The sequence below is a fragment of the Euprymna scolopes genome, chromosome 34 (genome assembly GCF_053919585.1).
Source record: "Euprymna scolopes isolate OS-2025 chromosome 34, ASM5391958v1, whole genome shotgun sequence".
Classification (NCBI taxonomy): Eukaryota; Metazoa; Mollusca; class Cephalopoda; order Sepiida; family Sepiolidae; genus Euprymna; species Euprymna scolopes.
In genome coordinates, this window is record NC_136515.1 from 77155615 (window position 1) to 77181453 (window position 25839).

General features: G+C 34.5%; 1 protein-coding gene across 1 annotated transcript; it reads left to right on the forward strand.

Moving 5' to 3' along the window:
• The first annotated feature begins 1374 nt into the window (after positions 1–1374).
• On the forward strand, positions 1375–11056 carry LOC145259300 (uncharacterized). Its single transcript, XM_080117174.1, has 3 exons — positions 1375–2176; positions 8077–8108; positions 10732–11056. Exons 1-3 carry the CDS (start codon positions 1759–1761, stop codon positions 10960–10962), a joined length of 681 nt encoding a protein of 226 aa, XP_079973300.1. The 5' UTR covers positions 1375–1758; the 3' UTR covers positions 10963–11056.
• The last annotated feature ends 14783 nt before the right edge of the window (positions 11057–25839 follow it).

The window sequence follows — 25839 nt, forward strand, 5'->3', positions numbered from 1 at the left end:
GGAGCCTTCTGAGTCAAGTGAAACTCGTATAAATGCTGGTGACCAAAGCCGAGAAAGGGAGAGGAAAGTTATGCAGCATTCTTGGGGTTCACTGGTTAGGCTGGCCAAGGATAGACGGAAGTGGAGGAGATTTGTTGTTGCCCAACACCCCACTGGGTGTAATGGTTGATGATAATGGCTGTCTACGTCCGGCGTGTAGTGGAGCAGAAGCGAGAGACTTTTAAACTGGTGTCAGGACGGGAAAAAGAAAACGGTAATAAATGATTTGAGTTAGAAATGAATGAAAAGCCGACCAGGATTTTTATTTCATTTCTTTCACGTGTTTGTTTGTTCTAGCATGGTGCTCAGTAGTGGAGTGGGCAGAATTTAATCATTTAAGAGGACGGCTTGATAAGAACTTGTTTACATTGGACTTGAAGACGACCATGTTGTAGTCAACTGACAAACAGACTCGCGGTAGAGAGTTCTACAGGCAGGCAGTTCTATGAAAGAAACTTTGTTCATGGAATTTGCGTATAGATTTAGGCATAGATAGAGATTAAAGGAAATTGCTGACAGTTGTAAGGATTGAATGCCGTGAATGTCAGCAGGTTACTCGTCGTGGCCACGCGCAAAAATGTTACATATCTTTAGTAAAACTTTTATCCGTTAACCTCTCTCTATTTAACACTCTTTCTACCCCCCGTCACCTCTCTCTCCCAAACGTCTTTCTCCTTCGTTTAGCCCATTTATTTCAAGTAGAACATACATACAGACTACACTCTATTATATATTAGGTTACTGACAGTTTTAGTTAGAATTGCTTTTCCTAATAAGAATATAATATTACTGAAATCCCCTCCCCACTGACGAAACCTGGCCCAGTTGACCATCAAAGCAAAATTATTTATTTTCTACATTTTAAGTATTGTTCATCCGGGGCAACGCTGATCAAGAAAATGCCAACTTTGTGGGTATTTATTTTGTAATTTTTTACTCTTGTTCTCTTTCGGTGGAGGAGAAATCCTTCACGACTGAGACAATTTTTATTTTTGTACCTTTTCTCCACGTTAAAAAACGACCCTGGTGTCTAACTCTGTCCCGTGGGGAGGCATAGTAAATAGGTACATTACAAACACACATACACACAGACAATTACCCTTTTTTCTTTTACTCTCTCTTAATTATTTATGTCGTCTACTTTTCCGACTTTTTCTTAATCGTGCTTACAATTAAGTAATTCGCATTTTGTGACGTCATATAGTGAGCGCGGCAACAAGTTACGTCATCAGATCTCTCTCTCTCCCCCCCTCTCTCTCTCTCTCTTTCTCTCTCTCTCTCTCTCTCTCTCTCTATATATATATATATATATATATATATATAAACTTTTCTTCTTTTGTTAAGTTTTCGTTGCTGTAAGGACTTTAGATACAGTTCTCGCCACTAATCCTTTTTTCTTTGTGTTTTTTTTTTCTGTTTTCGTTAATTTTACATTTTTGTGGCGACCTAAAACGGTACTGTCCACAATCTCGAATTATATATATATATATATTCTTTTTTTATATAAGTAATTTAATTATTTTAAAAGAAAACAGCAAAAAAAAAAAAAAAATAAATAAATAAATAAATAAATAATAAATAAAATAAATTAAAAAAAGAATAGGCGCGTGCATCGTTTCTCTTTCGAGATCCTACCTTGTAGCGTCGATCTTCGGGACAAATTATCTAAGCCAAAAAAAAAAACAAAAACAAAAAAAAACGAGAAAAGAAAAGGAAAGGATGGATGAGAAGTCAGTATCTCCAAATGCATCTTTGGGAAACTGCCGTTGTCACAAATCGAAACCCCAGTGTAAGCCCTCCTGTTCCTGCTGCTCCTGCTGCTCCTGCTGCCACAAACCGCAGAAACCGTTCAAGTCATGCAGCTGTTGCCACAGGTCGAAAACAGCGCCTGAAACCTGCTGCAGCAACTGTAACAAAAAGGTGAAACCACCGTCATCATCCGGGCCCTGCATGTCTTGCCTTCTGAAACAACAAGCTCGAAATTCAGCTAAGCAGGCGCAAGTGTCTTCCCAGCAGGCCCTCATGGCAGCAGAACAATCGAGAATTGCGGCCTTTTTGTCAGAGAAATACAAGAAACAGTCATCACTATCATCATCATCACAACATCATCATCATCATTGTCATCATCATGAATGCGGTTAGTTTTTTTCTTCCTCTCCGAGGGTTTTGTTATTTATTTCCTTTTTCGTCTTTTTATTTTTGAAAATAATTGTTTTAATGCAAATTGTTCCAGACAAGGCATGAAGCCAATCGATGTAAGGAGGTAAAAGAAAAAAATAGCCAACAATAAATGTTTCGAACATAGATTCCGATTCAGAATTATCTTTGAAATTCCACTTAACTCCCACTACTATTTAGAGACCGGCCTGTTAGTTTTCAGATTACCTGAAGGACAGTAGGCGGTCTACGCTTAGCAGATGCTTGGGAGGGTCTTTACTAATCGACAATTTTGTCTTTTTTTTTAATAAAATACCACAAATATGTACCATCCTAACGATGATTATTTGATAAACGTTTTGGAATATAAAATATATAAAATTAGGAATTAAATAAATAATATCTACCCACAAAGTGAATGGGATATTTTGGCGCGAGAGTCGAGGATTCTTCTACATTTATCAACACTGGATTTCCACGAATTAATCGGGTGTGCTCAGCAGATGACAGGAAAAACAGGAGACGGTCGACAAGTAGTTTTCTCGATAAGACATATTTTTCCAGTGTATTACTTAATGAATTTCAGTGTTCGTCACCATTCTTAACATGGGGAGGTGGGTTGTAACAATTTGTGTTTATTGTAATAAGGCTCGCCTGGCCGTTTCCGGTTATTCCCGTCATCTGCCGGGCACACCCGAGTAACTTCGTGGAAATCGCTAGTCGATAAATAGCGAAGCACCGATTCTAGTATAGAGAAAGTAAAAAACGTATCAATAAGTCGTATAACCCCTACCCCCTCACAAGGTTATGACTTCATATTTAAGGCAAGAAGTGGACTCCTGTAATTTATGTAAAAAGTATAAATTGTATAATTATGTGAAAATTCTACACGCATTATTATACGTGTACAGTCTTTTTGTCTTGGTAAAGATAAGTGACGCTGATCTAGTGGATACCGATACGGACTGACGATATGGGTGTCTTAAGTTCAAACATAGATTCCGATTCAGAATTATATTTGAAGTTCTACTTATCTCCCACTTTTATTTAGAGACCGACCTGAAACACTCGTTTATCTGTAAACACTATCAAAAATTTCCCCCACTCTTTATCTGTGCCTAAACCGAAACGTAGATTCCATGATCAAAGCTTCTTTCTAAGAACTGCACGCCTGTGGAACTGTCTTCCGTTTGCCTGCTTTCCAGCTGACTACAATATGGTTGTCTTCAAGTCCAATGTAAACAAGTTCTTGATGAGCCGTTCCACTTAAGTTAACAAATTTACCGAATTTCCATTACTACCGATTACTATAATGTCCAATTGACTACTGTACACTCTTTAACCCTTATCCTGGAGTAGCCTCTGGACCTTGATAAGTGGTGATGCCTATCCAAAAACAGTTCAAATCCAGTTCGATTTATAAGTATCACTTTTAATTAGGATGTTGGCAACCTTCACGCGGTCCGTTCCCTGATCCCTGATGTCTTCTTAGAAAGAATTCTGATTAGAAAAAATATCGGGGAAATCAATGCCAACGACCTTGTGTCGTATTTTGTTCTCGTGGGGAAGCAGATAAAGGTCCTTCTGCATTTATCGACCCCCGGTTTCCACGAAGTTTCTCGAGTGGGCTCAGCCGCTGACGAGAATGAGCAAAAGTGTTAAACAGCTACAAGAAAATTATAATGATAAACAGAAAAAAAACATGGAAATACAATAAATAAAATTACAAACATGTAAACCAACCCAACCCAACTGTAATTCGCGCAATTAAAATTAATTTTTCATTTCTTGCAATTTATAAAAATTAGACTTCATAAATTCGTATTAACTAAAAACAAACAACGCGTTCGTAAAAAATTAAGGAACGCTCGGCAGAACTTTCCTGTTCTGTTCATCAGCAGGCGAGCGAGTTCAAGCCAATCTCATGGAAATCGCGGGTCAATAAATGTAGAAGCACCCAAATAAATAACTACAGAATCTTCGGATTCATACGATATGTTGAGGATGCTTAAATAAAATTGCTCATGGCATATGAGAACTAAAGGACATAATAAGTTAGGTAAATATATGACAGGCTGGCGAAAATAAAGCCAATATCCCATGTCTGTTCTCCTTAATCAGGGATCTCCAAAGTTTTCGAACAAGAGTCCATTATGTTGATTTTTTTTTTTTTTTTTTTTTTTTTTAGAGAAAATGACCTAAAACGTGTTTTAGACAATTTTGACCACTAACTTTGGTTTTATTGAAATTGGTTCTCCAAAACCTCATTCTTTAAATCTGAGAAGAAAAAAAAACAAACAAAAAAACAAACAAACAAAAAACAAACAAACAAAAACAAACAAAAAAAAAAACAAACAAAAAAACAAAAAACAAAACAAAAAACAAACAAACAAACAAAACAAACAACCCCCCCCACTATGTTCATACATTTCCATTTAAAAATATTTCCTGCATATTTTTATCTTTTCTATAAGATTTCCGCGAGTCGGATTAAAATCTTTGCCGGACCGAATCTGGCCCGAGGGTCGTAGTTCAGAGACCCCTGTTCTAAATCAACGGTTTATTTTAAGATTATTTACTACCCAACACAAGCTGAGAGTCAACAAAATAGCACGGAGATATGTAATATATCGTCGGAATTAATCCGAATATTTACTATACGAGGGGCGTGCAATAAGTAATGCCCCTGACCCACTTTCCATTGCAGTAGAGCAACGAAACCTATTCGTCTGTCTCTACGTAAGAACAACCCAGAGTTATGCATTTCTCCCATCGTTTGATGGAGCTCTGGGTACCGTTTTTGTAGAACACCCCAGGTTGGTCCTCCAACCACGATGTGACTTCAGAAATCAAGGCTGCATCCTCTGGGAAACGCTTTCTTTTCAAAAACAACTTTATGGCTGGGAAGAGGTGAAAGTCAGACGGTGCAAGGTCAGGAGAGTAGGGACAATGGCGGATGATTTCATAACCACACGCCCGTGCTTCTGATCTGGCGATATGCGAGTTGTGGACCGGAGTGTTGTCCTGCAGAAGGAGGGTACCTTTGCTGATCTTGCCCCGCCTCTTGATTTTGATAGCTTCCCTTAATTTCCTCAAAAGTGAAGCATAATAGGCTCCTGTAATTGTGGTACCCTTTGCCAGGAAATCTGTCATTAATACTCCGTCCTGATCCCAGAAGACTGTGAGCATGATCTTTCACGACAAAACACCTGTCAGTAATTTTCCCCACTCTTCATCTGTGCCTAAATCCAAATGTAGATTCCATGAACAAAGCTTCTTTCTTAGAAGTGCACGCCTGCAGAACTCTCTACCGCTTGACTGTTTCCCACCTGACTTCAACTTGGATGTATTCAAGTCCAACATAAACAAATTCCTGATTAACCGCTCCCTTAAGTAATGACACCTTATCAAATCTACTCGAGTGATAGAAGAATTCCACCATTTTTCCAGTGACCTTGGCAACAAACTTGATGTACATGTTCCATTTCAGATCAGGAGTAAAGGTCAATCCCAGAAGCTTGACAAACAGAGCAAATTCTCTATTAATTATTGTATTGTACACAATTTATAGTAGTGATTTAAAAATTAAAAAAAAAACGACCGTGATATTCGCTACAATCTGAGCCAAACTGACATGCATATTTTACGAACTAACCTACTAAAACTCACAAATGTATATTTGTGCATGCATAGAGAAACGTATAAAGTTTGCTTACGCAAGCCAAGTGCCGATTTTTTTCAATTTTGACCCCTTACCAACTATTTTACCGAAATAAACGAAATTGAATTTGTTCCACAGGTTCGAATATTCTATATATCAAGAATTAAGTCTGTAGACCAAATATTAACAGATTAGTTTGGTATGGACTGTTCTGCATGCACAAAAACACACGCACGCGCGTGCGCGCGCACACACACACACACACACACACACACACACACACACACAGAAAACGCCACACCCCTTTTGCATTTACTGACCCGAGATTTCCACGAAGTTGGCTCGGACTCGCTAGGGAGCTGACGGAAATAACTAGACAAGGTCGACCGAGCGTACCTCATTTTTTAATGAACGTGTTGTCTGTCTGTATGAAGATTACTTTTTTTATAAATTGAAAGAAGTAAAAAAATCATTTTTATCGCGCAGGTTTTGGTTGGGTTGGATACATTTTTGTAATTATATTTATTGCAAGTATATGTCCTTCCTGTTTATCGTTGTAATTTTCTCGCAGGAGTTTAACGTTTCACGATCGGCCGCTTCCGGATATTCCCGTCAGCGGCCGAGCACACCTAAGAAACTTTATGGAAACCGTGAGTCGGTAAATGCAGAAGTACCGATATTTTTTATTAGCCTCATCACTCTCGCTTTCCTTATTTTGTCCTTTAATCCTAACATTTCATGAGTGATCTTTCTGACAAAGGAGGAATAATTGCTGTTTATAGGTTTATTGTTGGCTTATATTAAAAATTTTTTTTTTTTTTTTAGCTTTTTACATCAAGTAGCTTTATACCTTGTCTGGAACGATTTCCATTAAAAAGAATTATCCACTTTTTGCAAAAAATAATTATTTTCAAGAAAGAAATATATAATTTTTAATTAACAATGGAAGACGTCATAAAAGATGAATTGCATACGCTAAAGCTACTTTGACGCCATAAAGAATGAATGGGAGTCGCCAAAAGCTGTCCAAAGTGTGGTATCTGTTCTGATGCTACACTTTGGCCAAGATCAAAGTGTAGTATATATTCTTCAGATGCGGCATTTCCATTTCTTGTTCTCTTTCAGTGGAGAAGAAATCCTTCACGACTGAGACAATTTTAATTTTTTGTTCCTTTTCTCCACGTTAAAAAACGACCCTGGTGTCTAACTCTGTCCTGTGGGGAGGCATTGTAAATAGGTACACTTTGTTAATTCTGGCCTTATTCAATGGAAGGGGGGTATTTATTGACTAAGGGAATTTTTTAGGGAGGTGGATGTTTTCAACATAAAAACGACTTTATGTCTCATTTTGCCCCCCCCCCCCTCCGTGCGGAAGCAAATAAAAAGAAACAAACCTATGTTTTTGAAACCTTAGGAGATCGTCAGTAATCATCAGCCTCCAGTTAGAAGATGCATGGTTAGACGATGGGATATAATAGTGGAAGTAAAACCAATGTAGTTATTAAACTAATTATTATTATTATTATTGTTATGGGAGTTACATCACACACACACACACACACACACACACACACACACATTAATAGCATTGTTCTTGTTAATCATTGTAGTAGAAATTTTTTATTCATAAAAAAATTATTAGCTACACGTGCGCATATCTGTTTCAGCTGCGATCTTTTTCGAGATCCGACTTTCTTAGACCTCAGATAGCTTGTTAATTCCTTAAGATAAATAATTTATTTGGTATACTGTAATACTATAATCATATTTCTAGTTATAAAGCCACATTATGATTTGATTACATCAACCTTTTTTCCTTCTTTCGTTTCTCTGTTCTTTCCTTTTCTTTTTCTTTTTCATTTTCCTTTTCTTTTCCTTTTATTTCTTTTTACCCTATTAAGTCTTGACGTTCTCTTTCCCCTATCGCTTTCTATGTTTTGAGTCTAAAGTGTCACTTAACCTACGCCCCTTTTCAATTTTAAATTTTATAAAAATATATGTTTCCTCAATTCTTCCATTTGAGAACCAGACACTTTCAGTGGTACACGGACTTTATTACGTCACCTGACGAGGACTTATGGTTATTACAGACCAATATATATCATATTTTGCTCTTTATATTGAGCACTTTCAATAAGTTCGTTTTAATTTACAAGTTCTCCCTCTTGAATACCTTTAACTTGGTGTATTTATATACTATTTTTTCGTCTACTTAACAGCTCATAAAAAAATGAAAAAAACAAAGGTCCAGGTAAGAGCATTTCTTTCCTCTCCATAAAGTATGAGTAATATAAAAATAAATAATCATAGTCGTATATGTGGTCAAGGCTCTATGGTGCTTTTTGAGCTGAGATCGTATACCCCATCTTGTAGAACATTCACAGCAATAATTTGAATTATCTACGACTACAGCGAATACGTTTTCTTTTATCTGTCTCTCAGAGTGTCAACGTAATTTAAACACACAAATAAACACACACACACACACACACACACACACACACACACACATATATATATAATTTTTATAGGACTACTGTTTTCATCTTGAGCGTAAGTTTCACAGCGTTTCGGTCGATATAACCTCCGACCTTCTTCAGGTGTATCGTGTCGAGCTCGGGAATGTTTCTGTCGAACTCGGGGAATTTGGACGGAATTTTGAACTGAGCACTTTATTTACTTAACGGGGGTAGCATGTTCTTTTTCCGTCAGCCATGATTATTGGATAGAGGTCCTAAGTAATTCGCATTTGTATTTTTTCGGTCGCCCACACTGAGGATTGAACCTTCAACCTTCAGGAGAATATCACTTTTTGCAATTGATTTTTCCAAGTACTTTAACCACTGCGCCACAGGTCAGTAGAAGGAAAACTGCCGACATCTCGTTCTGCAAGATTTGACTTGATATTGTCTAGATAACATGTTAAATCCGAGCATCCGGTTTAGAATAACAGAAAAACGTCGTCCATAGAAGGATTCTTTTACTTACACTCTGACCCACCCACTTACAGCATCACCGAATGCCAAAATATATAACAATATTTGACAAGCTTTTGAGTTTGACCTTTACTCCTGATCTGAAATGGAACACGTACATCAAATCTGTTGCCAAGGTCGGTGGAAAGATGGTGGGATCATTCTACTGCTCCAGAAGATATCTCACTACTGATGCAATTCTCTATCTATATAAAAGCCGAGTACGTCCAAGGATTGAATACTGCTGCCATATCTGGCAGGGGCTGCTAAACACAGTCTATCCTGCCTTGACATAGTACAAAATAGACTTCGTGTTTTAGTGGGGGATGCCCTTTTCTCTACCCTGCAACCCCTCTCCCACAGAAGAAACGTTGCGAGCCTATCCTTGTTTTATCGTTATTTTCATGGCAGGTGCTCGTCTGAACTCCAATCCCTGGTCCTCCCTCGCCAATCTTTCACGAAAAACACCCGTCTAGCTGAATCCACTGTGAAAATTTTCCCCCACTCTATATCTGTGCCTAAATCAAAACGCGGATTCCATGAACAAAGCTTCTTTCTTAGAACAGCACGGCTGTGAAACTCTGTTCCGTCTGCCTGCTTCCCTCCGGACTACAACTTGGATGTCTTCAAGTCCAATGTTAACAAATTCCTAATGAACTGCCCCCTTAAGTAAACACTTCATCAAATCTCTACACTAACGTAATGTACTTGCAATAACCCTTATCCCTGAGTGGCTTCCGGACCTTGATAAGTGGTGATCACTGTGTAAAAAAAAAAAAAAATTAACCAATTTTAGGAAATAATCAAATACATTGTTTATGCGTACATAATTGTTGATAAAGTTTACATTTGAGAGATTGGTACTCCTGCAGTATTTTACCCACCGATTTCACGATCTTAGCCGAGCGTTGATCGACATCCGTCGGAAAACGCCGGAACATGGCGAGCGGTACGATACTCTATCAGCCAATCAGGGCGCTTCAAACGAACGCGCAGAAGACGAATAATTTTCATTGAAATTACACACATAGCGTTTCATTTCAGTTATTTTATTGTTCAAAGTAAAAATACACAGCCTTTCATTTCAGCTATTTAATTTAGCGATAAAAAAAAAAACCGGGAGCTGTTGGAAACATATTTATGCGAATTTATGTGGAGACAAAAATTTGGGCACAACCCTTTTGTCTCCATAATAAATCAAATCGCGGAAGGCTACTCGGTTGGGGAAGGAGCTTCTTCTTTCCACATCCTCTGAAAACCCTTTGCTCCCTACTTTGCCTCTACAGTCAGTAGAAAATCTTCCAGTCGGAACTAAAGATAAACAGTAATTGTTGTCCCCCCCTCTACAAACATTACTGTAAAAAAAAACAAAAAAACATTGTTGTTACTGTTTAATAACGTTTTGTTAAAAACAAACAAAAAAAAACATTGAAGTGTTTATTACTGTTGCTTACCCCCCCCCCAAAAAAAAGCTATCGGAAAACAAAATGAACCAAAAAAAAAAAAAAATATTCAACAAAATAAATTTATTTTACTTTAAAAAAAACTTACGGTAAGTGTTTGTGATTTATTTTATCCAAATTTTTTGTATTAATTTTATCCATTTTGTTGTGTGTGTGTAATATCTTTTCCTTGTAATGTTGTTACTATTCACATACTTTTAGCGTTCTTCTTGCACCGTAGCTCCGAATTCTCGGCTTTCGTCGGCGTTAACGCCGAAAGCGTTCGTCAACGCTCGGCTAAGATCGTGAAATCGGTGGGTAAAATACTGCAGGAGTACCGAGAGATTTTACATTAATTATTCAAATATGGAAGTTTAAAGACGTCGTTTGTTGTGGCGGGTGTTATTTTTCTCTGATTGCTTTAGTTCATGTTTTTCTTTTATGTTTTATTTTGTAGAATGATAACTCATGTAACTGCTCTTGTGGAATGTGTTGCTACGGGGCGTGCATTCCTTGTGAGCCATGTCCACCGCCCTGTGCATCGTTTTCGCCTCGAGGACCACCTCAACCCTGCGAGCAATGTAAGCCGTTCTCTTCCAACAAAGTCATGCACATACAACCAAACTCATACCGTAATTTCAATAAAGAAACCTCAGTCTCGAACATCAAAAGAACACTCAGCTGCTAGGAGTCGATGGCAAGTTTCAAATATATAATGGCCAAGCTGTTTTGTTTATTCAAAATATTTAGTCAGAAAATAAACATTTTATATAAAAAACTTGTATGTGCCTCATTTATTTATTTATTTATTTTTACTTTTTATTCATCGCGTTGCGATCCAGTTGTCGAACTTTTATATTTTTTTGGAAGCTGAAATGAGTAAATTATTATAATATATTTTTATTTAAAATACTTTTCTACTTTTTTATTAAAAAGTGCTAAATTTTCAGTCGGTTGTTGTCCTTTAGCACAATGCCGCAAATAGGTCGAGATTATAAGTTCTCTGGAGAGAATTAATGATAAATTCTCTGGAGAGAATTAATGAAGCCGCCCTTCCATCAGTTTTTAGTAAAAACTGATGGCAGAGCGGTTTCATTATTTTAAAATTTTTAGGTAGAAAATAAACATTTTATATATGTAAAAAAAAAATACAACACCTTGTGTCTGCATTTTTATTGTTTTTCCTTTGTCGCGATATGTTAGTATACAGAGAGCTGAAACAGGTCATCATTATAAAGACTGATGATGAATACCAGAATTGGGTGTAATGGAAATGTAATCCAGCAAGAATAAAATTACTTGGCATGAATACATGAATACACAAATTATTATTAAAATTAAATCTAATTGAAATTCATAACTGTTTGTGGGGGACTCACCCATGCACTAAAGATTAACTCTTCTTAGCTGTAGAAAAAACCGAGAGGTACAATTCGCGGTGTGATCATTGTATTTTCGGGTACACATTAATCGAGATTCCGACCTCAACGATCAGTCCGACATAAACAAGACCATTTTAGTGGCCTTTTTGCTGTCAGACTGATGCAAAATATTCTGTGTATGCCTAAGATGTCCACGCTTCCCAGGCATTGACTTCCGGCTTTCGGGAGGAGTAAGTTTATCGCTTATTGCCTAAGGCGCCCTTACCGCTGAATGTTGGCGGGGCTACTCGAGCACATTTTTGCAGGGCCGAATTCTCTTGGGGCACTTACTTATTATCCCACCTTCTGACCTTGCATCACATCCTCTTGCAGTAGGAGAGAGAGGTAAATATCGGTCGGTGTACTTGGCGGTACGTGCTGTGACTGTTGCTCTTTGTATATGCTTTCAATATATTTTATCTTTTCTAACTCATCTCCATGTCTGTGTTTTCCTTAGTGATCCTTCCAGGGCCACAACAATAACCGACTGACAATTTGGCACGAGAAAAACCCTACGGTCGATTATTTTTCCCCCTATAAACATTGTGATGGTCCTACTTGTCATGCCAGCCTAACATTGTTGTTTGCGCTGTCACAAGAAAATTTTCCGCCATAAAAAATACAAAAAAAAAGACACAATATAAACAAGTAATAGATGGCACACTCTCTAATAAGGAAAAACCTGCATTCGTTGTTATTGTTGAGACCACTCATCCTCTAAAAATCATTGGCCCTAAGCCTTTATCTTCGGCAGCCATTATCACCCTCTTCCAATCATAATAGAATGACAATCTTTTAAGCAAGTCTTCAGAGCCTTCCCTATCTATATAATCATGTGTCCGTTTTCTGACAAATACTTTGTGCGGTGTTGATTAGCCCATTATTCTAGTTTTTTTTCTTTTTTCATTTTTTTTTGCAATGGAAAATATTAATGTATTTTTTTCGCGGTACTTGTATTAAAGTCTGTATAATTTGAACAACGCAATGAAACTTTATGTTAGTATATTATTTTAACGACTACCTTAATCTTTTTGTTAGATTCGCAGATATATAAGACGCTAAAAGCATTAAATATATGATGCTAAATGCATTAAACAACGTACGGATGGCTACATACATTAAATGAAATAAGAGATGCTAAAAAGCATTAAACGACATATGAGTATCGAAAAGCATAAAGCGATATATGAGACGGTATAAGTATTAAACAACATATAAGACGCAAAACCACTAAAAGACTCATGAGACGCTGTAAGCATTTAACAACAGATGAGACACTAAAACCATCAAACAACATATGAAACGCTATAAGCATTAAACATATGAAACGTTAAAACCATTAAAGAACATATGAGACCCTAAAACTATTAAAGAACATATGAGACGCTCAAACTGGATGGCTCTCGTCTTGTGGAGGCTCCATGTTTTGACAAGCTTTTGGGTTTGACCTTTACTCCTGATCTGAAGTGGAACACGTACATCAGGTCTGTTGCCAGAGACGCTGGGGAAATGGTGGGATCCTTCTACCGCTCCAGAAGATATCTCACTACTGATGCAATTCTCTATCTGTATAAAAGCCAAGTACATCGACATCTGGGCAGGAGCTGCTAAAAACAGCATATCCTGCATTGGCAGAGTACAAAATAGACTTCGTAGCTTAGTGGTGGATACCCTTTTCTCTTCCCTGCAGCCCCTCTCCCACAGAAGAGACGTTGCGAGCCTGTCTGTTATCGTTATTTCCATGGCAAGTGCTCGTCTGAGTTCCAATCTCTGTCACCCCCCTCGCCAATCTTTCACAAGAAATACCCGCCTGGCTGAAACTACTGTCAATAATTTTCCCCACTCTTTATCTGTGCCTAAATCCAAACGTAGATTCGATGAGCAGAGCTTCGTTCTCAGACGTGCACGACTGTGGAACTCTCTTCCGTTTGCCTGTTTCCCACCTGACTACAACTTGGATGTCTTCAAGTCCAACATAAAAAATTCCTGAGAAACCGCCCTCTTAAGTAAGACACTCTATCAAATCTCCAATACTAATGATTACTACAATACTATCTCATTGATTACTGTACACCCAATAACCCTTATCCCTAAGTGGCCTCTGGGCCTTGATAAGTGGTGACCTCCATGTAAAAAAAACAGCAAAAAACTATTAAACGACATATTAGACGCAAAAGGCAATAAAGAATATTTCAGCCGCTAATAGCATTAAACCTCTTTACTACTAGGATTTTCCATTTCAACATTTAGCATTCATTTTGGATTTAAAGTAAAATACCATTTTTGTGCCTCAAATTTCAATTCCTTTTTGAAATGTTTTAAAATCTTTAATTTCCTATGTTAGCAAATAAGGTGCAAAGCAATAAAAACATTTGCTAATATTTTTCCTCTGAGGAGATGATAAGCATCGAAAACTCATGTGTCAAGGAAAGAAATTTATTACATTGTATTCTTTATTTTCAAATAATAAAACATTCTATATTTGGAGATTAACCTTTTCAAATCATAAAATTTAAATACCTAAATTTTGATTCATTTGCTCTATCTTATACATTGAGCAATTTTATTTAGCTGGGGATTGTCCTATTTAAAATATAAGATCGAAAATCACTGGATTTACATACCAGTAGATATATTTCGTTTCATTATTTTGTAGTATATTATGAGCTGTACCTTGCTACGCGCTGCTGTAGCTCAATTTTGTGTAATGGAAAATTCTAATAAAAAGAGAAAATGCATGTTTCTTATATTCTTAGTACAGCAATCCACTCCAAAAGTGTAAAAAAAAATACGAAAATAAAAAACAAAACAAAACAAAACAAAACAAAAAAACCGTACTCTTGCAGAATCTAACCCGGATCCTTAGGAGTTTCCATCAATCATGGCTTGGGCTCGACCAGCAGTCATTGAATTAAGCCGAATGTTGAAACGATTAATCGAGTGTTTTTTGTGGTTTTTGTAATCAAAAATGTTACTTTTCAATTAATATTTTGGTAAGAGGTGGGTTACTATACACAGATTCGAAAAGTTGTCCGAAAACAAATAAATGAAAGCAAAGGTAAGGTAAGTTACGTTTCTACATAACATGATAATTCTTTATTGTTTTTATTTAATGTAAAAGGCTTTAATCAGATCGGAAAAGCACACAGTGTTTATCGATGTATTTGTAAAAGATAAATGGTCGTGGACTCTGTTGAATATGTTAAGTTTGGGAAAATAAGTAAAAACTATACAAAACGGTGTAAGAAAGCCACCGAACATATGTGACAGTGAATAAACACCCTCGACCTCCTAATATCAAGAACGGGTTTTGGAATAAAAACCGACAATCTCCCCATGTTAAGAACGGCTTTAGGAATAAACACCCTCAATCTTCCCATGTTAAGAATGGCTTTCAGAATAAACACCCCTAACCTCCCATGTAAAAAAACGGCTTTTGGAATAAATACCCCCGTCCTCACCATGTTAAGAACGGCTTTACGAATAAATAACCCCTACCTACCCATGTTAAAAATTGTGGAGGTGGACCTAAAGTAAAAATGTACCTTTGTTTTCAAAAAATAAATTGTTATCTGCACAAAGAAAAAGCAGGATTTTTTTTTCAATTATAAAAATAGGATGCACACAATAGAGAAGAGAAAAACAAAAACAAAAAAAAAGATAAAAAAGTGAACAACACCGCTAATTGAAAAAATAATATATAAAGAAAAAGGCAGGCTGCAAAAAAAAAAAAAAAAAAAAACGAAATAAGGCAATGGTTTATATATAAATCTGGTATACTTATTGGTGAGGAAGGCAGATTCAATATAAATCATCAAAACCGCTAAACACGTGTAGTCATAATCTTTATTTTTCGACATTTCAAGATGGTAAACCGGAAGTATTTCCAGAAATAGGCTCGGCTGAAATCGGAAACTTTTCTAGACGAATAAAAGTTTTGTTTTAATATGGAAATATTTTTTACTTTTTTATATTTAAAAACACAGTTACATTATAAATACTCACTGTTAAAAAATTTCACAGAAAACGGGCTTGTAAATTTCCAGTTTATCGATTTTGAACAAACCAGATGTTTGATATATATATATATATATATATATATATATATATATATATATATATATATATATATATGTGTGTGTGTGTGTGTGTGTGTGTGTGTGTGTACCTCGCGGAGTGCTAGACTTCGGAATTCCCCCCCTTCTTTTTGCTTTCCTGACATACACAATTTCTGTACTAACATATACAAATTTAAATGTAATGTGAACAAACATCTCGCTCATCTCCTCACATAGTCTCCTGTAGACAAGGTCCCAAATAGTATCCCCTTACGTCCGAGTGGATTTATTTCTTGATTGGGGTAAACAAGAGTTTAAATAAAAATAAATTAAAGTTTTAAATCAATTCTTTCGAATTTCAAATAAGCAAACCAGTTTTTTTTCTTAAATTTTTTTTATTTGATTTTGTTTCCAAAAACAAAAACAAAACAAAGTAAAAGAAAATTGTCCATTAAATTATTGAACACTGACAGCGAAAACATTAAATCGAACTGGTGACTTGAATTGATTTCATAATTGTTCGGAAAATAAGCTGAAGAAAAAAAATAAAAAAGAAAGTTGATTACAGACAAGAAGGTGTTCAGTTCGGAGTTCATAGAATCAGTTCGGGTTGCTTCGACATCTTCCGTAACCCGGAAGTGACGTGTGAGAACGTTCAGAAACAAAAGGAAAGCATTAAATATAAATATTTACAAAGTTTATCATAGTTGAATAAAGCGCCAAGGAAGACTGTGTTGCGTCAGGTGTGTGGGTGTGGTCAGGTACCAATCTTTACGAATCGCACTGAAATAATTGTCTCATAAATAGGCTTGGAATATCACCACATGGAGCAGGTAAGTTTTAAAAGATCTAACCAACTAGACAACGAGGCATCCCAAAACGTTTAAATGTTTATTTTCTCAAGATTTGTGAAAAAAAGTTATACAGAATAACGAAATAATTGTGTCATGTTTCAATTAAAAATGAGAGTTATCTCTCTTGTTGGTTTAGATTTTTCGGTCATAATTAGAAAATGTTTCCATGTTAGTATTCGTCCGAATAGGACTAAATAATTAAAAAAATAAAATGCATCGAAATACGATATTCAATTATATATATATATATATATATATATATATATATATATATATATATATATATATATATATATATTAAGAGGTATATGTGGTAAAAAAATTGATAAAATGTGCTCAATACTTTAGTAGAGCCAAATTTAACCTCAATTACGTTAATACACTTGAGGTTATAATAATTCAATATATATATATATATATATATATATATATATATATATGTACATATGAATAAAGATATATGAACATTCATATATAAGCGAGCATATATATATATATATAATTATTTTATTTTTTTTTACTATAATAATTAAATATATATATATACTATAATAATTAAATATATATATATATATATACTATAATAATTATATATATATATATATATATATATATATATATATATATATTTCTATTTCTGTGAGAATATTTTTTTCAATTACATTTCACCTTTTATTTATACCAATCTTTAATTTATGCAACTTCTCTCTCAACTTTTGGATCTAGTAATCATGCCCAAATGCATTTTCTTTTCTTTTAATAGATTGATAGGTGCTATTTCTTCTGAGGAGTTAAGGGCAGAATAGATTCATTGATATAAAAAACTAAATGAAGGATTTTGCGCTGTGAAACAGTTACTGCCAATAATTGTAAATGTCAACGTACTTAAAGGGATAAATTGTAAGATGGTCAACATCTTAAAATTTGACATATAGACTTTTGTCGTTTGTTATATATATATATATATATATATATATATATATATATATATATATATGATTCAAAGACCAAACGTGGTTTATTCACACTCTTAAAGTATTATCTTATTTTTTATATTTCATACAAACACCTGAATTATTCTTTATAGTACGTCTTACACGTATTTCGTTGAATGACGGAATAATACTAAATAACACTTTGGAGGCGAATTAATGTTCCTAAAAAGCTGCTTAAAAATATCAAGGAAATAGAAATGTGTAAAGTTTGAGAAAAAAATTTCAAAAGCACTTAGTGCAGAGTTTCTATGCGCCCCCCCAATAATTTAATTCTCAACGTAGGAAACGTTTTATGTCGCCATATTGGATTACAGAAAAATATGTATATTTAGGCAGCATTGTTTCCTTTAAGCATGTTTCATTAAATAACATCGACAATTGCTGTCACTATTTTTTAGTTTTGATCCTTCCCTGTTTTATTATTAGCTTTCTATTTTCGACAAGAACTGGCTGATGTAACTGCCATGATCAATTTTGAATCGGGTACTTTAATACCCGTGCAGTTCCATCGTCAGAGATGATAAACGGTAAAAAATGTTAGATTACTTATGAAAATGAATTCTTTTTACTGTAAATCATCCGTGAGGATCGGCCTGGGCATAAAATACTGGAAAATGAAAACAACAACCCAAAATTTACATGTAGAATTAATTTTTTGACAGAATACCTAGAATATGTATATATATATATATATATATATATATATATATATATATATATATATATATATATATATTTTGAGAAAAATAGAACAACCGAATGAAATTATTAAAATAATCAACGTTTCGTCCTTATTTCAGAGGACGTCTTCAGGATAATTGAAGTAAAAATGCAAGACAAGAAAAAGTCATAGATCGTACGAAAAAGAGGACAGTTTTTGAATGATACGCACACATGTTTGTCCTTCCCGACATGGGTAGGATTCAAAAACTGCCCTCTTTTTCGTACGATCTATGACTTTTTCTTTTGATGCATTTTTACTTCAATTATCCTGAATATGTCCTCTGAAATAAGGACGAAACGTTGATTATTTTAATAATTTTATTCGGTTTTTCTATTTTTCTCAAAACATAACGTCAACCACCGCTGGTATTTTTACATTCCATATATATATATATATATATATATATATATATATATATATATATATATATATATATATATATATATATTTATATCGCGGAATTCCAAAGAATGCAAATTTTTCTCTTCAGAGGAAAGAAATAAGTTAGCAAATTCTAAAAAAATAGCAGAGCTTAAAATTTGCTGGTTTTCGCATTTTATGAAACTGCATAGAATGCAAAATAATGTTTGTAGAATGTTCATCAAGAGGAATAAAGAACGAAGAGAAAAATAAAAAAGAACAAAAAAGACAAACCGGAATGGACGATTCCAAAATGTAATTGTCTTTTGTAAATATCCAGAAGCGAAGCGTGTATATATTTGTTTTCGGAGCTTCAAACAGTTCAAATAAAATGAAAATTAGTGATAGTTTTCATTTATGCTTCTTGTATTAAGCTCTACTTACCACTGTCGTCGTATCGAGCTTTTTATTTGGTTGGGATGACTGAAGTTTATCTTTTGCATTTGCCAAGTAAACATCTTCCTATCTATTATATGATCGAAATATATCAATATCTATATATATCTATATATCTATATATCTCTCTCTCTCTCTCTCTCTCTCTCTCTCTATATATATATATATATATATATATAGTCATCCACATATATATATGCATATATATATATATATATATATAGTCATCCACATAGACTACTGTTTTGCTGTTTCACAGCGCATCAGTGCGGCTAGACAGGCAACTGCCTCAAGTCAGGATATATATATATATATATATATATATATATATATCTCTATATATATATATATATAGTCATCCACATATATATATGCATATATATATATATATATAGTCATCCACATAGACTACTGTTTTGCTGTTTCACAGCGCATCAGTGCGGCTAGACAGGCAACTGCCTCAAGTCAGGATATATATATATATATATATATATATATATCTCTCTCTCTCTCTCTCTATATATATATATATAGTCATCCACATATATATATGCATATATATATATATATATAGTCATCCACATAGACTACTGTTTTGCTGTTTCACAGCGCATCAGTGCGGCTAGACAGGCAACTGCCTCAAGTCAGGATATATATATATATATATATATATATATCTCTCTATATATATATAGTCATCCACATATATATATGCATATATATATATATATATATATATATATAGTCATCCACATAGACTACTGTTTTGCTGTTTCACAGCGCATCAGTGCGGCTAGACAGGCAACTGCCTCAAGTCAGGATATATATATATATCAGATAAAATGGAGAAGTGGAGGTCCAAAACTTACGAATACACCTAAACGTTTCGCCCAACACTTTTAATGAGTTTATCAAGAGTGACAAGTTAAGAAGTTGTAAGGGGCATCTTTCATCACTACATCGAGATGTCACTCTTGATAATTTCGTCTACGAGTAAAATATAGTATCTGTCTGATACTACAAGTTATCATTTCTCTTCCCGATCAGTGAATGGGAACTCCTACAAGACAAAGGTAATTTGTATATGTGTCAAATCCAGAATATCAAAGTTTGCCCACATTAAAATCCAACCTTCTATCGCCGTGGAAGTGAATAGGAAGTTGCCACTTTTGATAAAGCCCTCGTAACATCTGAGCGAAACGTTTACATGCATTCTTTTCGTTTTGGCTCCCCCCTTTTGTATTTTATTCATCCCGTAGAATTTATTTTATCCTTTTATTTGTCATATATACATATATATTGCATATTATTGCATATATTGAATGCTATAATGCATATATACATATTCGATTTATATATAAATGCGCCTACGTACATGTCTTACATATCAAAGTGTGCATTTTTTTTTTTACGTAATTGCTCTATCAGGGCTTGAAAATAATAATTACACAGAAAGTTGTTTTATGCCTATTTTCATACCATATTACTACGTTTTAAATATTTCGATTTTGTTAATTAACAAAAATAAAGAAGAAAAACGTGACTTTATGGCCTGTAAAAACGCGCCCGTCTTCTTAAAAAGTTAAAAAGTCGTAGACAGTATGCATGACTGCTGGAAAAATTTTCAAGTCGGATAGAATATGTAATTGAAGAAATCGATTAAAATTTCTATTTTTACAAAACAAAAACGATTAAAAAAAACATAATTTACTGTCTAGCCAGAATCAAATATCGATTTGTCAGATGCAATGCTAAAGCGGTAAAAATTCGAAAATCAAATTGTTTGAAATTTATTATTCAAAATTAAGTTCAAAGATTGCCATTGCAGAGAGGGATTTAAATGGGAACAATTTTTATTTGCTAACGTCTCTATCAACTTATGACAATAAGTTCAGCCTTTAGCTTTGTGGTGTAGTTTAGAAACCCGGCGACACTATTACCAGGTTAGGTTGTTCGCCCGTCGGAACGATGAAGCCCATCAAATCATCCTAGGGATGACGAATGACACACGCTGGGAGTTTGTTTAAAGTTAAGCAGGTTTCACTATCTCGTCCCAAACAGCTTGATCTAGCGACAGGACATGGATGAGACAGCTGGAGGCCAGGTGGGATAGTGTAGCCGCCGGAAGTATCGACTATCTCCGCCATACAGTGCCTCGTACTGTAACGAAGCCACTGACACGTATGTAAATAACCAAGCCCTGGTGCGAGCGTGACGTCACAGAAATAAATGGATCTATATGACACCGAGATCGGAAAAAGAAGAGAAAAAGAAAACAGGAAAAAAGCACGTGGCGGTGACAGAGACTTTCAAGCATGTGTCGACACGGCAGAATTTCTATTAACCACGTAACGGTGCGACAGGAACTTTATAACAAGATGCGGTCCAAACTTTTAACAAAATTTTCTTACGGCCGTATGCAGTAGAACGAATTACACATAATAGCCGGTTTTTCGCCGCAGTCTAAGCAAATAATTGATCATATTGTTGCCAGCTTGGAAAATACGTGTCAGTCGGCTTGCTGTGGAAACGACCGGTTATAAACGCCTTTTTTTTCAACAGAAAAAAAAAAAACTTGCATCGAATGTTTTTCTTTTGTTCCGTTGCGAGGCTTTCATACATTAAGTCTAGTCATTGATAACATGCAACTACCACGTTACAGTATTCCCAAATGGTCACCCATTTTGTACTGGCCAGGCTCACCATGACATAACTGATTATGTTGTATATATTGATATTGTTAGGAGAAAGAAAACTGATTTTGATAGTGAATTTGGAGAAAAAGGCAAATGAAACTGAAAACGGCAATGTTCTGGCAACTCCTTCAACGGTGTTAGAATTGTGTATCGGCGTCCAATTTTTACTAGGAATCGTTCTAGTGACTTGAGGCGATTTCTGCTGGATGTTATGAATACTTAACTTACGCTTGTTTTTCCTCTCTGGAGTTAAGAACAACTCCATAGTCTTTAGAGACTGAAAGATGTCTATCTGTTAGATATTGGCAGGCAATCCCGGGGAGAAAAAAATTGATCCAATGTGAAGAATTCGGAATTTTCAGCCATTGTCTAACGGAATGCATAATTTGACCAAGAAATATGTGAGGATATCGGTCAAATGGTGAAACAATAGAAAATAAAAATATTAAACATTCCAATAAGAAAATATTTTTTTATATAAAAAAAACAATCGTCACAGAGAAAAAGGCGGTCAGTCGGTCAGAGAGCGCGAGGCTGCGTCATCATTTCTTCACCATCCGTCATCCGATACAATCACGCTTCTCACTCCACGCGACTTCCAGAAACTTCAAAACAAAGTAATAATTTATCATCAAAAGCTGATTTTTCGGTGTGTAATAAAAGCAATATATTTTTTGTAGATCAACTGTGTTGTGATTTTTACTTTGCTGTAAGTGTGTGCATATATTTATATAAGCGACAAAGTAGATGCCAATGTTTATATAGACTGGACAAACACATTTTGAACAACCGGCCACGGCGAATGCGTAATATATCGGAGGCGTAGATATTAGTGTTGGTTATTTGGATATTTCAGGATCCTGGGTCGGATCTTTTACATTTCAGTCATCGGCATCGATCGTTTGGGTATCGCTTCCAAAGCCATGTTAGTTTGTAATATGGAACGCAATTGTAGTTGTTTTGGGTGGGTTGAGTTGGAGGGAAATAATGGTTCTGCTAACTCGTTACAGTCCGCTGTTAGACATGCTCTCAACTAGTAGCCCCTTACGTTCCAAGTGTCAACATTCATTAGGGTGAAAAAGAGTAAAAAAAAAGAGGTGGTACCTCTCAATTAGATTTTAACAAAGCCTTTCCTTTTGTCACTGGAAGATGCGAAGTAAACCCGATTGTTTCACACCGATTAGAGAAGTAATTTTCTTCTTCTTCAATATTCCAACCACAGACTATGTTTTTTTTCTTATTAAAACAAAAATTGAAGTGTACGTAGTCAAAATAGCAAGTTAGAGATTCGTAATTGTGAACATCATTTTTTTTTAACATACAGTATTTTTCAATACCGTATTCGCATAAAAATGTTCACGTGAGCTAGCAATCTCCATTAAAAGTCATTTTTTTCGTCTTTTGTGTTATACTTATGAATCTAAGTATACAATGATTGTATTTCTTTCTTCAATATATCGTTTCATATATAAAAAAACAAACAAACAAAAAAAAAACGCCTTTATAAGACAAATTTCGGTGAAAATTAGAATATATATATATATATATATATATATATATATATATATATATATATATATATATATATATATATATATATGTCCAAGGAGTGAAAGTAGGTGGCGACACCTAGTGGTCTGACGTGCAAAAAAAAAAAAAAAAAAATAACATGCTTATTGAAAAATTATTTTTGAGTTGTACACATTTAGTCATATAAGCGTATATATATATATATACATACACATATATATATATATATGTATGTATATATATATATATATGTATATGTTAAAACATATTGAACTCAAAACCAACATTTTTGAAAAGAAATTTCAAAATTCTTTAAGAAGTGCTCAATGCACATGAAGAGTTATTATAAGTAACTTTATATAAACATCAGAAAAAACAACGCAGATTAATCTACGTTTCGACGGTATTAAACGTCTCCTACAGGTTTCAGATTGACTCTTGCTTTTTTTTTAGTGTCAGTCTGAACACTGTAGAGACGATTGATATCGTCAAAACGTAGATTTATCCGCGTTGATTTTATATGATATTAACATAATTTCATATATATATATATATATATATATATATATATATATATATATATATATATATATATATATATACATACAGTGTGCGTGTGTGTCCCAAGGAGATCAGGTAGTTGCTAAAGGAATTTAAAGGCTGAGAGTTCAATGAAGAGCAGAGAATATATAAATGTTAAAAAGAAAAAAAAATCCAATACAAACTTTAGTTAAATCTCATTGTAAACTTATTTCAACCAAGCACGGACCTCATCAAACAAGGTGAACTAGTAACGTTTAAGTCAGCTACAGACCAAACTAGTTCATTCGTCTGATGAGGTTCCGTACCGGATTTAAAATAAATTTATAATGAAATTCGACTAAGTTTTTGTTTGACATTATTTTACACACACACACACACACACACACACACACACACACACACACACACACACACACACACACACACACACACACACACACACACGTGCGCGCGAGCGCGCACACACACGCGCGCGCGCACACACACATTATTTTTTACACACACACGCACGCGCGTGCGCACACACACACACACGCGCGTGCACACACACATTATTTTTCACACACACACACCCACACACACGCGCGCACACACACACGCACGCGCGTGCGCACACACACACACACGCTCGCGCGTGTGTTTGTGCGTGTGTGTGTGTGTAGAATTCATAGTTCAAATATGAATTTTTTAACGAAAAAAGCTTTTTCAATGGCTCAATAGTGAAGGACTTTAGTTATAAATGTTTGATATTATATAAAATAACTTGAATACAGATCAATAAATTCTAACAATTCACCAAAAATTATTTTATCATTTTCCATCTTGGGCGTACATTTTTTTTTCAGCTTATCGCCAAAATATTTGTACCGTTGATACTGTATGATATATTTATCTTTTCTTTGCTAAGGTCATCCTCAGTTCACACGTAAATAAATAAAACGCCAACCAACTGTGTTGCATCCCACATTCATTTAATAATTTGTATCATTGTATAAAGATTTTATTATAAGATTCTGTACACGCAACTCGCAATTAACTATATTCAAAAGAAAGTCTTTTATAGGGTAATCCGAAAGTAACTCCCTATTCTAAAATAACACTAATATATTTTTTAAAGTATAATAAATATGTGAAGAAAGTATATTACATTGACTTATATTTCGAAACCAGCTTTTCATGTCGACCATCAGCCGCATCAACTGATTTCGCAAGAAACTCTTACGAGATGGAACTAATAACTTCGCGTTTTCTTCCTTCAAGATTAAAAACCAAATTCATATAACAGATTTGAAAAGAAAACAAACGCATAAATTTAATTACCACACATTAAGTAACATACGCACAGAAATTGAAAAAAACATATGACAGCATTAGAATGAATTATTGTTCTTTTACAATAAACGAATTCTTTTCGGATCACCCTGTATAATAACATGAATTATATAATAAATGCGGAATGCAACTGTACACTCAGAATGAGAAATAACAATGCGTTGTGAATTAGTAAGAATCCTTTTCCTGCATATGTATATATATATATATATATATATATATATATATATATATATATATATATATATATATATATATATATCATAGCATACCATATCTATCACTATATGTATTGCAATATAGCTGTATTTCTGTCTAATTGTTTGCCTGTTTGTTCACAATATACGTCATATAAAACGTCATAGCAGCTGGCGTTATATATGATGACGCCATAGCAGATGACGTCATATATGACATCGCAGATATATGACGTATATTGTTCCGACCTAGCAACGCCGGGTATATACAGCTCGTATATATATATATATATATATATATATATATATATATATATATATATATATATATATATATATATATATATATATATATATATATATATATATATATATATATATATATATATATATATATAT

Bases quoted from the DNA above. Each gene is read 5' to 3' on its own strand.
- LOC145259300 (XM_080117174.1), top strand. From the start codon at position 1,759: ATGGATGAGAAGTCAGTATCTCCAAATGCATCTTTGGGAAACTGCCGT. The intron at 2,177-8,076 runs GTTAGTTTTTTT...TCTACTTAACAG, and splicing joins TTGTCATCATCATGAATGCG to CTCATAAAAAAATGAAAAAA. The intron at 8,109-10,731 runs GTAAGAGCATTT...TTTATTTTGTAG, and splicing joins TGAAAAAAACAAAGGTCCAG to AATGATAACTCATGTAACTG.